General features: G+C 38.6%; 1 protein-coding gene and 1 long non-coding RNA gene across 7 annotated transcripts in view; one reads left to right on the top strand and one right to left on the bottom strand.

Moving 5' to 3' along the window:
• Positions 1 to 190: 190 nt before the first annotated feature.
• LOC148372510 (uncharacterized) lies at positions 191 to 5,674 on the bottom strand. Its single transcript, XR_015849546.1, has 2 exons — positions 5,355 to 5,674; positions 191 to 534 (listed from the first exon to the last, which is right to left on the bottom strand). It is a non-coding gene; the product is annotated as an uncharacterized LOC148372510 (long non-coding RNA).
• The window catches only part of phldb3 (pleckstrin homology-like domain, family B, member 3), a 40,327-nt gene continuing 25,695 nt past the window's right edge, over positions 1,947 to 16,578 (top strand). For 2 of the 6 annotated variants that reach the window (XM_088327093.1, XM_088327094.1), the window contains exon 1: positions 1,948 to 2,149. In XM_088327093.1, the coding sequence (XP_088183219.1) occupies positions 2,062 to 2,149 (88 nt within the window). In that variant the 5' untranslated portion in view covers positions 1,948 to 2,061. Of the gene's footprint in view, positions 2,150 to 5,473; positions 5,812 to 16,578 lie in introns of those variants that run through there. The other 4 variants (XM_088327095.1, XM_088327098.1, XM_088327097.1 and 1 more) reach the window with 4 other exon arrangements.

A 16,578-nucleotide genomic window follows, 5' to 3' on the forward strand; every position in this document is an offset into this window, starting at 1 on the left:
TTTTTGATGAATGAAAAAAATTACTACTCGTAGGTGCTAAATAATACTCCCTTTTCAGGTGAAACTTTATCGGTGCATATGCAGATTTTGCTAGCTCAGTGGTGTCAAACATGGCCAATAGCAGCAATGGATTTAATCTGGCCTGCGAGACGATGTTGTGCGAAGCACACGAGAAAAATGAGCCACATCATGGTAATAAACTGCAGTTTTAATTATGTCCACTGGATGTCACCAAAGTTAAGCGTTACTTGAAAAAACATGCCACCGACTAGCTGTTTTTGCTTACGGCTATAATATACCAGAGAACATTTGAAGCAGCAAAGTTCCCAAACGTAGGTAAACAAAAAGTAAACATCCTTTCAAGGTTAAAGAAGTTTGTTCTGGTTCCAGTTTGTCGTCTGGTTATCGTCACACTTGCAGACTTCTGTGGTCACGATGCACAAACACGTTCATTGTTTAACATCTGTCCCTTTCGTAGACAACTTTACAGTACGTTACAGCCTCTCACTTTCTTCTTCTGTTCTTGCCCACAACCTGAAGATAAAGAAAATATACTGCAAGTCATTCTATCCTATGAACATGTACATCAGGCGCCAGCTGTCCCTTCACCCATCTGCTGAGCCTTCTTTTCTTTTTCACACCCACTTAGGCTGCCAGCAACACTCCCAAGCCAAGCGCCTGTCACTACAAACAATCTATTACGCTATCAGTTCTTTCAGATGCGGCAGTAAAAGAGGCCCGCATGGGTGTTAAAAGTCCTAACATTCAAGAGAGCTGATTTTTACCCTGTGGATGTGGGGGAGAAGTCTGAGTGGGTAATTAATGATTATGAAATATAAATAGCTTTTGGCTTTCAGTGAATGCTTAATACGTGGTGGTATTTTAATCCGGTCTGTAATCACTCTGCATCTGTGAAGTTACATTTTTTGGATACCCGATTCAAAGTAAATGCATATTGGTCTTTACATAAGGGACCATAAGATGTGTTTGTTTACAGTTGCTGTCCCAGAAATCCTGTAAACAATCAGTTGCTGTTAAATGAAAGATGAATACCTGTACTTTTACTTTTTTTTTTTTTTGCCTTTATGGAATGATTATGATCCAAACATAATTAGGATTTATCTTCACATTACAGCAATGAAATGATATTAAATACATTCACAACAATTTGTACAATGTGATTTACATTTTTTTTGGTTTGGTATCCCTAGTTTGGGGGAAATTTAGAGCAAACTTTGAAAAAAGGTTAATAAAACTGGAAAACAGTGAAGGTAGTTGTCCTCATGGTGAACAGAAAGCGAGAAAGGGAGCAAATAAATACAATCATACCTACCAACTTCAACATTTTATACTTATAAGTTTATAGGTTTCAATGTGATCTTTTTCAGAAATTACTATCTTCATTTAAAATACAACTTTTCGATCACCTTAAGTTTGAAAGTTTATTTTCCTTTTTATTTCATTGAACATTTTAGGCCACTGTTTACATTTCGTAAATCACCACAAGTTCTTGCATCCCCATGCTTATTTGTTTCTGAGATAACTGCTGCAAAATATAAACAGTGTGGTAAAAAATAATTAAATATTAAGATATGGCAGAATCAGCAGCTTATAGGAGAAAGACAACTAGTATATCTACTTGCAAAACTGACAGGAAGTGTGAAAAACACCTTGTACTCCTGGTGAGAAATAATTCATTTTCCGAACCGCTCATCCTCACTAGGGACCCAGGGATGCTGGAGCCCACCCAAGCTGACATCGGGCAGGGAACACCCTAGACGGATTGCCAGCCAATCACAGGGTACACATAGACATAAAACCGCTTACACACACTTCTATATCTAGGGACAAATTTGGAGTCACCTATCAACCTGCCATGCATGTTTTTGGAATGTGGGAGGAAACCAAAGCACCCGGAAAAAAACACACAGGCACGAAGACAACATACAAACTCCGAACAGGGAGGCCGGTAGCTGGAACTTATCACAGGACCTCTGTCAGGTGGACATGCTAACAAGACAGCCGCCGTACCGCCCCTGGTAAGAATAATTGACAGAAATAATGGAACCAAAAAAAGGATCCTTGACTTGCCAGTTTGCAACGATCGGACAAGTGAAGGTGTTTTCAACACCCTCAGTGCTTTTCCACAGTAAGTATCTTAACACTTACAGGTATCTAAAGGGGCTGTACGGAATTGGAACTTTTTTTTTTATTTACCGCCATTTCCTGGCTATATATCATTGCAGTCTCTTGTCAAGCTCCTTATGTTGCACATGCAAGTATGTGCATTTCTCAATGAAATTATTTTTCATCTCTCTTGGGGTTTATCTTAGTCTCCTATTCTTTCACAATTTTAATGCTTCACTAACGGAATAGAGACAAAAAAACCTGCTGGGACAAGCATAAAATTACTCTCCACTTAACACCTGTGCCCTCATTCCTCCTACCGAATGTGTTCCACCTCAAACAGCTTTGCTAAAAGATAAAGGCAGATAGGCATTGTGGAAAACATTTTTAGGGGCTCTTTTCAGTTGGGCATTGTCAACATATAATAGAGAAAATATTACACTTTCAACTTTTTAAGGACACCTCAAACAACACACCCCACTTTTAATAAACTCCCCAAAGAAACAATCAGATTTCTGTCTTAAAACGAAAAGAATGGGGACAGTGTGAAGTGTATTGTAAAGAACTCTAGAGGTTCTCAGTGACTGGTAAAGATCTATATAAATGCAGTCTATCCATCCATCCATTGCTGGGGTGCTGGAGCCCATCCCAGCTATCTTCGGGCAGTGGGCAGGGGACACCCTGAACTGGTTGCCAGCCAGTCACAGAGCACACAGAAACAGAGAACTTACTCGCTCATTCACACCTAGGGACAATTTGGACCGGCCAATTAACCTGACATGCATGTTTTTGGAATGTGAGAGGAAACCGAAGTGCCCGAAGGAAACCATGCAAGCACGAGGAGAACATGCAAACTCCGCACAGGAGGATTCGATCCCATGACCTTAGAACTGTGCCGTAGACGCGCTAATAATTGATCCGCCGTGCCGCACTAAATGCAGTCCATTTACCATTTACTCAGGGTTGAGAGGTAATCCTTACATATTTGGATCTTTCAAGGTTAGACCAGGATTTGGCAACTCAGAATGTTCAAAGGGCCGTATTGGACCATGAACAAACAAAAACATGTTCAGAGTCGCAAAAATATAATTAAATCTTGATATAAGCCTTAAATAGAAGGCAACACACACTGTGTATATCTATGTTAATTGGGATATGAAAGAAGTTTTGTGTCATGTTTGTCCTTCACAACCATATAATTTTCTATGATCAAACATTTTTGAAAGCGCACCAAGGAGCCCTAGGGTGCACCAAGGAGCAGCATGTAGCTCCAGAGCTGCTGATTGCAGACCCACAGGTTAGACCTCAGTAAAAATGTTAAACAAAATCCAGGGTTCCTACATCTTAAGGCAAGGTAACTTTAAGACTTTTTAAATGCCCTATTAAATAAAATTTAAGACCAAGTCGACAAAAAAACATATTTAAAACAAACAAAACAGAAATATTTCTTGCACACATTGCATCGTACCTCGTACACCATACCTGGCACAAGTTTTAGCCATGGCAAAAACCTGTCGTCGGACAGCCACTTCCTATTACATTTACACATTTTTAAATGTTCCCATGGTCCAGGGTAAACGTCTCCGTCCTAAACTGCTATTTGTATTGTGGGTAGAGCTAAGACATGTGTCTGCTATGAAAGGCCCGACCGAAACCATATCACCGTTTTGATCGTTCCGATATTGTGGTTACGCCATGTTGCCACCAAAGTAAATCGTCGAATTATTAAAAAAGACAATTGATAAATGTTACTAATTTTTCACTCAAACAATAACAAATCTTGTCAATGTGTTCACATTTTTAAAACTTTCGAAAATTGGATGAAGGACATTGTCATACAATTTAAGGTCTTATTTTTAGAATAAGGAATTTAATGCCTTTTACTGGGAGGTCGCTGGTTCGCGCCTCGGCCGAGACATACCTAATTGGTATAATGGCGGCGCCCTCTGTTGGCTGCGGCTGCATCGACTCGCTACAACGGGTCAGGTGTATCGACATTTTGTTCTGTGTACATTGTTACAAAGAATGACAATACAAAGGAAATTATTATTATTTAAGACTTTTCAAGGATCCGCAGGAACCCTGAAATCACCAAAGGGAAAAACATGACTTTTAGGGAGAGACTACCAACGACATTTGAGATTTTATACGTAAACATTCTAGTCACTCGGGTTTCGCTATTGTATACCCATTATAATCAGTGTTTGAAATAACGTCTGCCTTGAATCCCGGGGCATGCATCTTTAACGTCGGGCGTACAACTTACAAAACGTCTCTGCCCGGGTGGCTGACAACTTTTTCAAGAAAAAAAAAAATATATATATATCTTTCAAATCAAACGTTTGGTTTATTCTGATTTCAAAATCTTCGTTCGGTTTGGAAATTTCGGTTCTTTTGGCAATTTGCATACTCGGCAGCCAATCAGAAGCCTGCATCAAATAACTTCGTGCTTCCGGACTTTCCCGAGCGTAATAAGGTCGTGCATTTACATATCATTTTCCAAAGTAGACGCACAGAGAACACAAGAAAAATGGATAAGAGGTTAGGAATCAAGCCAAAACCTCAGCCCCAGAAGAAAGATTCAAAAGAAGCGAACAAAATGTATGATGCTACAAAACGTAAACGTACAGTAAGAGCATCGTGGAAAGAGGAGTTCACGTGGCTTGTAGCAGACAACGCAACGCAAACATTGCATGAATGAAGATGAGTAAATACAGGTATATACTGATGGCAGATGGAAAACAGCGATGTCATATACATGCAATGAATGTTAAAAGTAGATTTATAATAAACTTAATTTTAAAGTCTAGTCTGTTATATATTCTGATTATCAATCCTTAATACTTTGCGACAATATATTTTTTTTTTTTTTGCGATGAGTCGTCTTATTGTGTTTCAAGATGTGAAAAATGGGGCAGACAACTCTGAAAAATTGCCTGCCCTGGTGTCCGCTAACTTTTTGTCATGAGTTTCAGGCACTGTTATCATATTGAAAATTGATAACTGCTATTTTGTGTGAGTTTTTGTAACTCAACATTACCAGTTTGTGTTTTAAGTTTAGCTAACCGTCAAAAATTTCATTTGAAAAGTATAACAAATTTCACCGTTGGCCACTTTTAGCTAGTAGCTACCCCTTGGCTAGCAAGATACCCGTGTTATACGACTAGCATGCCGAAGAGAATAAAAGTCATAAATCCGTCAAATATTGTTTCACGTCAAGCCCTCACCCTAATCGCAAAATGTGTCACTTCCCAGAATAGAAAATCACATTTATCTACAAACCGCAGCCGGTTACAGTACAACCAATGAGTGCCATGTTAGCTCGGAAGTGCTCGGCCTCTTTCGGTTAGTGGGAGTCCAGTTGCCCGCCTCCGCCTCCTCCTGCCCCCGCCCCAGCTCCGCACTCCTCCGCCTCCTCGATGGTGAGTCCCAGAGCCAGAAACTCACCTGTCGGCGGCGGAGCGAGCCAGCGAGCGACCGGTAACCCTCGGGTCTCTTACCGGGAGACTTTTAATTTAAACAAGCGGAGGAACAAGGAGAAAGTAAGCCTCAGTTTGTCTATTTTAAAAGGGTGAAACCCACGTGAGTTTTTGGAACCTGCTCAAGTTTACCGTGAGTCGGATAAACAATTTTTTTTTGTCGCCAGATGAAAATCTACACATCTTGGTAAAACATACTTTTAAAGTAAGTCACTTTTAAAGTTATTAAAATCCTAAAATGCTTTGTTACAGCAATGTGCTGTTAAACTGGCAGTTGTATTCGTAACGTGGTGATAACTTGTTTACATGTTGAGCAGGTTGCTTTAAGTAGGTAATTCTAAAATATGTCCATTTTCTTGTGTTTAATAGGTGCACATATATGTTTTAAGTTGCTTTACTCCCAAATCTATATTAAAGTTTAGTCTTGTTTTGTGTCTGGGTACCACTGCCCGGAGTTATTTTTTTCTTTTTTTGCCCTAATCTATGTCTGATCCTTTCATCCTTTGATAACCAGGTCTGGTATCTGATATCTCTTTTTTATTATTTTTTAAATTTCCAGTTACAGTTAATTCAATCAAAACGAACGAAATCATCAGACTTTATTTTAATTGAGTTTTTTTTCTGTTGGTTGGAATGCAAGTATATTTTTTGCCATGGATATTTGAGCCTTTTTTTACACCACATGATGGTGCTTCTTTATTTTGTTTTCATGCAGGCATGAATGTGATTGGAATTGATTTCTGGAGCTATCGAAAGAAATCGTTTGTATGCGTAGAGACGAATAAATAACATTGTATTTGCGAGGAACTCAATAACAACAGCAAAGTGAGAGCGACGTCCATACGCAAATAAATGATGTTTCCGCATTAACTTTTAACATTTGACAAAACACAATTTCATCCATTTCATCAAAGTCAATCAAGTACCATGCTTGTTTCCTCCGTGCTAAAAATGAGCCTCACTGCTGGATACAGCAAGATGTATAAAAAAGCATACACTTACACTATATGTGGATGAATGCAACTGTGACTTTCAGTATATATACTGGACTGTCTCAGAAAATTAGAATATTGTGATAAAGTTCTTTATTTTCTGTAATGCAATTAAAAAAACAAAAATGTCATACATTCTGGATTCATTACACATCAACTGAACTATTTCAAGCCTTTTATTATTTGAATATTGCTGATTTTGGCTTACAGGTGAAAAAAACTCAAAAATCCTATCTCAAAATATTAGAATACTTCCTCAGACCAAGTAAAAAAATAATTTTATAACAGCAAAACTAAATCAAACATTTGAAAATGTCCATTGATGCACTCAGTACTTGGTTGGGAATCCTTTTGCACGGATTACTGCATCAATCCGGCGTGGCATGGAGGCAATCAGCCTGTGGCATTGCTGAGGTGTTATTGATGCCCAGGATGCTTCGATAGCGGCCTTTAGCTCATTTGCATTTGTAGGTCTGGTGTCTTTCATCTTCTTCTTAACTATACCCCACAAATTCTCGATGGGGTTCAGGTCAGGGGAATCAGCAGGCCAATCAAGGACAGTGATGCCATGGTCAGTGCACCAGTTACTGGTGGTTTTGGCACTGTGGGCAGGTGCCAGATCATGCTGGAAAATGAAATCCTCATCTCCATAGAGCTTTTCAGCAGATGGAATCATGTAGTGCTCTAAAATCTCTTGGTACACAGTTGCATTTACTCTGGACTTGATGAAACACAGTGGACCAACACCAGCAGCTGACATGGCTCCCCAAACCATTGCTGACTGTGGGAACTTCACACTGGATTTCAAGCAACTTGGATTTTGCTCCTCTCCAGCCTTTCTCCAGACTCTGGCGGCTTGACTTCCAAATGAAATGCAAAACTTGCTTTCGTCTGAAAAGAGGACTTTGGACCACTCTGCAACTGTCCAGTGCTTCTTCTCCATAGCCCAAGTCAGACGCTTCTTCCGTTGTCTTGAGTTCAGAAGTGGCTTGACCATGGGAATACGGCTATTGTAGCCCATTTCCCCGACACGTCTGTGAACTGTGGCTTTTGATACCTGGACTCCAGCTTCAGCCCACTGTCTTTGAAGCTCCCTCAAATTCTGGAAGCGGCTATTCTTCACAATTTTGTTAAGGCTGCGGTCATCTCTCTTGGTTGTGCAGCGTTTCCGGCCACATTTTTCCCTTCCAACAGACTTTTTGTGGATATGCTTTGAAACTGCACTCTGTGAACAGCCTGCTCTTTGAGAAATTTCTTTTTGTGTCTTACCCTCCTGATGGAGGGTATCAATGATGGTCCTCTGGACAGCAGACAGATCAGCAGTCTTCCCCATACTTGTGATTTAGTTTACTGAACCAAGCTGAGTGTTTTTAAGGCTCAGGAAACCCTCGCAAGGTGTTTCGAGTTAATTAGATGATTCAGGTGTTTAGTTGAATAGCCTACTTGTATACTTTTTCATGATATTCTAATATTTTGAGATAGGATTTTTGAGTTTTCTTAAGCTGTAAGCCAAATTCAGCAATATTCAAATAATAAAAGGCTTGAAATAGTTCAGTTGATGTGTAATGAATCCAGAATGTATGACATTTTTGTTTTTTTATTTGCATTACAGAAAATAAAGAACTTTATCACAATATTCTAATTTTCTGAGACAGTCCAGTAAATGGATACATGTGAAGCATTTTTTGAAATCAACAAATATACATGATGTTTTTTTGCAAGGAAGCCGGACTTTGCGTGTATCGTTCGTCTCCTGACTTCAAGTCCCGCAGTGCTTCCGGGCATTAATACATCCAGATGACGGAAAATTTACGAGTAATCATAAAATAAAAGGATTAACCTAACTATCACAATTGGAATACTCTGAGTGGGACTAAAACTTGAATCCAATTATTGTGTGTGTCTACATGGATTTACATAATTGTTATTGTTGTTATTTCGTACATGTAAACACACGCACTGTGCCACTTTTTCCGACACATTTAACTTCCCTGTTGTACATTATTTGGTCTTAGTTAGAATTAGAATTGTCTTTATTGTCATTAGTCATGAATCATTATATGCAACGAGATTAGTCATAGCACTCTAGTGTAAAACATGTAATCTAGAGACTTTGAAGAGAAAAGAAATAAGACTATCAGGATGAATAGGCGCCAAAGAATAATGATAACAAGATAGTGCTTAGAAAAACTGGCCTAAGTTGTAAAAATAATAATAATAATAATAATAATAATACAAAGAATAGTGCATTTATTGTAACAGTAGTGGAATGAAAATTAGTGCAATAACATTTAGCAACGGCAATTAAAAAACAAAACAATACAATTCACCAAGTATATTTAAACAATTTTTTAACAGTTTTATGCAATAGCATTTTTTTTTTCACATTTTCATTTGTCAACAACAAAAAGAGAAATAAATCCTAAAGGATCGCAAAATATATTTTCACAGTTTTGTGCGTTTGTTTAGGGGAAGAAGCTGTCTCTGAGCCTGTTTGTCCTAGTTTTGAGGGACCTGTAGCGCCTACCTAAGGGGAACAGGTCAAAGAGGTGGTGGCCACTGTGGGAAGAGTCTTTAATAATGTTAACTGCCCTGCCACAGAATCACAAGCCGGCAATGGTTTCTAGACTGGGTAGAGGGCAGCTGATGATCTTTTGGGCTGTGTTGATTACTCTATACATGTTTTTCCCATTTGCCAAAATAATAAACTAGTTTAATCCTCTGTTTGCATCAAGAAATAATCCGATGGGAAAAGGAATATTGCCAGTCTAACAATTAAGCCATGTAGACGGACACAATTATTCCATTCGAATTTTAGTCTGAGTCCCGACTGTTCCGATTTCACCGGGGCATTCTTCTTTACTAAGTATGTAGTGACTGTCTATAACTGCCCTAGAGTAAACCTACCACGTGCTACTATACATTTTAATACGAGTTTGATAAACCTCTTTTGGAGTCAAATTTAGTGTCTTTAAAGATATCTACAGTAAATGGAAATTAAATCATATTTTGTCTGTCTTACCTGATTCCTTGTAGGTAAGCCATATATTGCTTAGAGTTCTTCTTAAATAAGTCAATACATTTGTCGAAAATTGTGACCCCAATCGTAAATATTCATCTCTTTTTTATAATTCCAATGTGTATCATCGCTTTTTGCTCTATTAATCTTAATTTGTCCAACCAATTTCATGTAAGTCAAATTTTCCTATAAGTTTTGGGATATTTATCCATTGATTAAATTTTGATGGCAAGTTTTGACTATGTTCAACATTGCCAGTGAAAAAATGGACAATCACAGTTATCTTTTTTTTAGGCTGATTTGAGTGAAATCTTTAATAGGATTTTGTCATTATAAGCGCCTTAGAATTGGACTTAAATAGCTCAAATTCAAAATCGTCAATTTTCTGTTTGATTTCAGGCATTGGTCTCTGATTTGGTTTTTCCCAAACTGATATAATTGACGTCTCTCGAGTCTCATTAACACACGTTCAAATTGTTTGGTGAAACCTGTGATGGCGGCCCAATTCTACAAATCTAAACAATCTGTATACTTTTAGTCGAGTTGTAGAACTAATTGTAGAAGTCATAGTTTCATTGAAACGTTGGTATTTAATCTCCTCTATCAGTTTTAAAACATATTTAAAGAAATTCAGATATTAAATACCTATCTGATGAGCGAATAACTTGTATCTGTATCGCTTCGATTTGTTGAGACATGGACTGTTTTTCACTAAGTGTAGCTTTTGACTCGCACTATGGTCGGCTCGAAGCGTTGAGCTGTAATTGTGGCCCGCGGAAAGTATATTTAACTTGTCATCCAGGTCCGCTCGTTGTCGATAGCGAAGTAGCTATTTACAGACTCGAGCGGAGTTAGCGTTCTGTTATTTAGATTGCGAAGGCCTCAGTGTGGTCTCTTTGATGGTGGCGGGAGTAAAACACGGAGAAAAACACGGTGTTCGAAATGGACCTCAGAGTTTTGGAACTTCTACAATGTTGGCACAAATCGGAGCGAAAACCGTTGTCATGCGTGTTTTATGTGTCTCTGTAGATCGCCTTTAGTGATCACTAAGATTAGCTTTTTGGTTTTTATGGTGTCCATTTAAGACAGAAAAGAAAGTTGACTCTACAATGAGTTAAGGCTTAAACTTTTCTTGTCTCTACGGTCTCCTATCTTGATAAATAAGGTCACACACGATACAATGTTGTGTTTATTCATAATGAAATTGTCATGATTACCGATGTGAATCACCTGTGCCCGCTCATTTGGAGCCAACTGCCGCGGGTTCTGATTGGCTCCCTGTCAGTATTTGAACCCAGTCCTGTCAATCCCCTGGTGTCAGTCCATCTGCAAATCTCTGTGTATACTAGGCAAGCCATTTTTGACCCTGACTCACGCCTGTTTGTCTCCCGTTACGACCTGTTTTAATCCCGACCATGTCTGCTCTCCCGTCCCGACTTACGACCCATTTTTGATCCCGACCACGTCTGCTTTCCCGTCACTGCTTACGACTCGTTTCCGACCCCGACCACGTCTTGCTCTCCCCGTCCCGGCTACCGACCAGTTTTCCGCCCCTGACACCGCCATCGCTCGTTACGGAAGATCCACTTCCGTTTTCGGATTACAATCCAAGTACGAGAGCCACTTGCTTCCCGCGCCCAGCAGACACTGGATCGTGGGTACAGCCGTTCCTCTCTCTTTCAATAAAACTTGTAGTAAACGTCACGTAAGTGGGTTCTTTTTCTGTTCTGCTCCTGACAGAAATAACTTTAAAAGGGACAGTGTGTATTATTTTGGGCCCCCTGATGGTAAAAAAAAAATATCAGCAAAACAAACAAAAATAAAACCAATATTAAATCGTTTATCGTAAATAATAAGCAAAAATACATGAACTACCATATAAACCTGCTTTTTTTAGATACTCGTAGGTCAAGAAATTTGTATTTATTTTACATAACATGAGCCTCATCAAGAGGGTGTGGAAATAATTGTCCAACCATCTTGCCGCTAGGAGTGCCCTAAAACCCAGTGGATTTTACACCTAGGCTTTCAGCTCCAGTCTGAGTTAGTGATGTGTCGTTTGCGAACAAACCGGTTTTATGAGCCGGCTTTTGCAAGTGAAATCTCCTGTTATTTTTGAGGACTCAGGTGAAAAATTATTTCTTCTATCTATCTAGTTAAAAAAAAAGTCAGCGAGAGACCAGCTCAGCCCAACCTCAAAGTACTGACCCGGCCCAAAATTCGGATCAGGTCGGGCTTAAGATTTTACTTCTAGGCTGAAAGTGGCATGGCGTTTTTTTTTTTTACTGCTTGTGAACAGCTCTCTTACTTTGGAGTTGTCCGACTTTTCGCTATTAAATATTTCCTTGTACAGCAAAGTCTCCTAAATTTTAACAGCTTTTGACACGATTGTTTCAATGGATTAACGGCCCCTAGCCAATCATAGTTTGGTAAACCAGTGACACTGCCTTCAAGATTTTTTGGGAAGGCAGGGTTCGTACGGGTGCTTGAAATCTGGGATAATGCTTGAATTTTAACTTTGTGTTTCCAAAGTCGGAAAAATGCTTGAATATTGGGTGAAGTGCTTGAAAATGCTTAAAGTTCTTGCCATATTTCTCACCAGTCTGACTCCACAGACCTGGCAAATGAAAGCTGAAATATCAATATGAAAGCACACTTCTGGAAGCAGTGCAGCCAGGGGAGAAGTAATAAAAGGAAGCTGACAGACAATTTGGAAGTATTGATGGACAAAATATAATAAACATCATATGATTGAGATATTTTTTTAAGCCAGCGATGCGAAAACCTCAAAAAGGACTAGGCAGGAAAAAAAGAGAAGTACAATGGTGTGTTTTGATCGAATAAGACGCACTGTCCCTTTAATACTTTACGTTTATCCGTGCATAAATAAACATGCGGCTTATTTTGTCTGAGTTAGCAAACAAAGCCGAGCGTGGTGTAACCAGAGCATGCCGCGAATGCGATAACACTCTCGGCTTTGTACAAGGGGCTTAAAAAACAACAAGCCTGAGCCTTTTAAGTAACCTTACACTAGAAACAGCAGAAGAGTGCCTGAGTGTAATACAAAATATATGGTTTGACGCGACCCTAAGAGTTAGTTTAGCTCACTACCCGATCACACCCTTCATATCACTTTGACTAGTTCTTTTTTATAGTTAAGGGTTTGCCCGTGTGATGCTGTTTTGGTATGGATGTGAGTGACCAGAGAGCGAGGTGACCACCAAAGCCAGGCTTCTGTGGATTGTTCCATATTGTGCCTCACTCACTTTCCTTTTTTTCTCCCAACATGGCCCTGCTGCTTTGAATGCGTAGTGACAAGCTTTAATCAGCATTCACGCCCACACGCACGCCACTGCCGCTGCTCTTTTGTCCTGGTGGAAGTACTAGCTTTGTTTACTCTTCGCTTTACCGAAACAAAAACAAAAAGATAGCTGTTGTGTGATTATCACAGTTTAATGGGCAACCACCGGATTACATGTGGAGCACATTCGAAATCTGCCTTTGCTAACTAAAACAGCAGTCAAGTCAAGTCAAGTCATTTTTATTTGTATAGCCCTAAATCACGAAGAGTCTCAAAGGGCTTCACAGATTGTTACACTATATTACACAAACTATTTTCAACCGACAAGAGGAGTAGGTTATTCGTATGCAATGGAGTAGAAGTGAGTTTTAAGTTTAGATTTAAACATTTCCACTGAGGTTGCAGATCGAATCTCAGGGGGAAGAGCATTCCACAGCACCGGTGCCCGGATGGAGAACGCTCTCGAACCAGCAGAAGACTTCTTTGCTCTCGGGATCATCAGAAGACCAGCAGTCTCAGATCGTAGGCTTCGGACCGGGACATAGTGGCAGATCAGATCTGAAAGATAAGAGGGAGCAAGTCCATGTATGATTTTGTACAATACTAAGAGAACTTTGAAGTCACATCTTTGGCTAACTGGGAGCCAATGCAGGTTAGCCAAAATCGGTGTTATGTGATCGTACTTTTTTGTCCTAGTTAAAAGCCTCGCTGCGGCATTTTGTACTAGCTGAAGAGACTTGATTCTGGACTTCGGGAGACCGGAGAGTAGTGCATTGCAGTAATCGAGACGGGAGGTAACAAATGCATGAATTATTGTTTCCGCATCAGACTGAGACAGTATTGAACGGATTTTAGCAATGTTGCGAAGATGGAAGAAGGCAGTTCTAGTAATTTGCTTTACATGTATCTCAAAGGATAGATCAGGGTCAAATATGACACCTAAATTTTTAACTGAGTCACTCTGTGTGATGTGACATTTGTCAATGTTCACAGCAGTTTTTGAGAATAAGTCCCGGCATTTAGAAGGACCAATGACTAACATTTTGGTCTTTTCAGAGTTAAGACGCAAGAAATTGAGTGACATCCACTCTTTTATCTCAGTGAGACAGGCCTCCAAATTTCCACAGTTTAGTGTGGAAGATTCCTCCAACGGAAGATATAGTTGAGTGTCGTCTGCGTAGCAGTGGAAGCAGTACCTGTAATATGAGAGTAGAATAGAATTGTCTTTATTGTCATTGATGTCAACTTTATGAAACGTTGTATGCAGCGAGATTAGACATGGCACTCCACGATAAACATGTAATAAAGACTTTAAAAAGAAAAAGACTATCGGGATAACTATGCAAAAAAAATAATGCAACGTTGTGCTTAGAGACTGGCCTAAGTTATAATAACCAGGGTTAAAAGAAACTAAATATGAATAAAATTACAAAATTTTGTGCATGGTTGGGGAGTAATGGAATACATGGAACGGCAAAAATGATGTTGGCAAGCTGTTTGGATTTATTTTCATTTTGTTTCTGTCGCATTTTATGTTAGTTTTGCCGGAGATCAAAGAGATCAAAGCCAGGAGAGAAAACTTACCACGTGTTGTGAGTCATAATATTATTCATATTTAGTTTATTTTGTCTCTTATTAGCATATTTTGTATTGGAGCAATCCAAAAGTAATTGAAAGTAATCCAGTTAAAGTAACCCTACCCAACCCTGATAATAACATTGCAAAAGAATAGTGCATTGTAACCATAGCGCAAATGAAAATACGGACGCTGCCCTACTTACGAACGAGATAGCTTCCGGACGATCGTTCGTAAGTTAAATTTGTTCATAAGTTGCTTCAGTGCTATATTTTGTATGTTTAAGGTTTATATAAGTATGTTTAAGTATAACTAACCTGTATTGTTTTGTACTAAAAAATAAATATTTCATTAAAATGATATGCTCTATAAAGATAAATAAAGTTGAGTTTAACTTACTTTTGGAACATAAGCTTCAAGAGGTCCTCCCCCGTGTTAGAGTTGCCGGAAAAAAGCGATCTGACCATTTTCTCAACCGCATCAAACTTTCTTATTGCACTTTCGTTTTAAAAGAAACGGCTCGACTATTCCTTACACTTTACGCCAACCTTATTAAATGGATGCACAAGATATTAAACAATAAAAATGTTAGCGACACAGTACAAGTCGTTGTGATTACACACGAGCCAGGAAGTAGAAGCCGGATTTCTTCTTTGGTGTGGATGCTGCGTAAAGAAGCACTACAGTACTGTCCTCCACTCGGAAAAAGGTGCACACAATACAAAATCTAACTAACAGCAATGTCCGGATATTTTTCGACATCCCAATTTTTTTTTTTTGCAGCTACCGTTTTTCGTAAATCGAATGGTCGTAAGTAGGGGAGCGTCTGTATGTTCTTAAAGTTTGGAGTGTTCATTTAGGGTGATGATGGCCCTGGGTAGGAAGCTGTCTCTGTACCTTTTATTTTTCATTGTGGGTTTTTCCTAGATTACCTGCCGAGTATTGACCTGCTGGTCAAGTTTGTTTTACGGACAACATTCACGGGTCACTGTGATCTACTGCATGTTGAATCAGTTGGAAAAAAATCAATTGTAAGCTTCTGATGACTGGGCAGCATTTGCCGCAACACAAAGTGGATAAAAGGTTTTGTTTTAGAAAAAAAAATGTGTAATAAGGGCATGTATATACAAAGCAAAATGTTAAAGACAGTTTTTCAGAATAGATTTGCAAATTGTTTTCATAGTAGCATTTAAGGGGGCAATTTTTAAGTTGAAACTTGTCCATAAACAATGTTTTCACAAAAAAAAAAACTGCAAACAACAAAGTAGCAATCATTAATAACTTATTTGTACAATTTTGGTGTGAATATAAATGTTGGATATTTGTAACAATCTGCGTATTTGTAAAAATCTATATTTTCAATACAATCATAAACATTGCTTTTTTTTTTTTTTTCTTTTCGATTTTTGTAGTTTTTATGGAAAATACATATGTAGTAATTTGCTTTAAACTGGTGTAGTACATTACGGAAGACTCTTTTGTAATTGGTAGCCCTTTATATACTGTACAACCTGCCTTTCATACAAGCTCATGCAAAGTGTCAGAATATGCAGACTGGCTCGTTGGCCAGGAAAATTAGCATTAGTGTCCAAATTAAATTCTATGCATTTATTATTTTTTTCATAAATGAAATAAGAAACAAATGCGATCATCTTTTATTCTTAAACAGAACCTTGGTTGAAACAAACAATGTCGGGAATTTAAATTCTTGATATACTCACTGCTTTGTCCATAATGAGGGTGCAAATGTGAAACTATAAGCAGCCTTTGAAAACACAAAAATATCACTAAATTAATCAGTTTTAATGAGGCCCTTAAAACGGAAAGAAATTCTGTAAATACGATAAGTAAAACTAACACGTGCACTTGTGGACTGATGCATATTATGGATTTTGGACCTTGAAGTTTGACCATTGAACTTGGGTATCAATGCCATATGTTAAAATATGTAATCAATATTTAAACACTAATCAGTATTTTACTGTGGAGCAGGGGTCACCAACCTTTTTGAAACTGAGAGCTATTTTTTTTTGTTATTGGTTACCGCGAAGTACTACCAATTTGATATGCATTTCTTAAATAGC

This window comes from Urocampus carinirostris, chromosome 2 (genome assembly GCF_059441175.1).
Source record: "Urocampus carinirostris isolate Australia breed hairy pipefish chromosome 2, RoL_Ucar_1.0, whole genome shotgun sequence".
NCBI lineage: Eukaryota > Metazoa > Chordata > Actinopteri > Syngnathiformes > Syngnathidae > Urocampus > Urocampus carinirostris.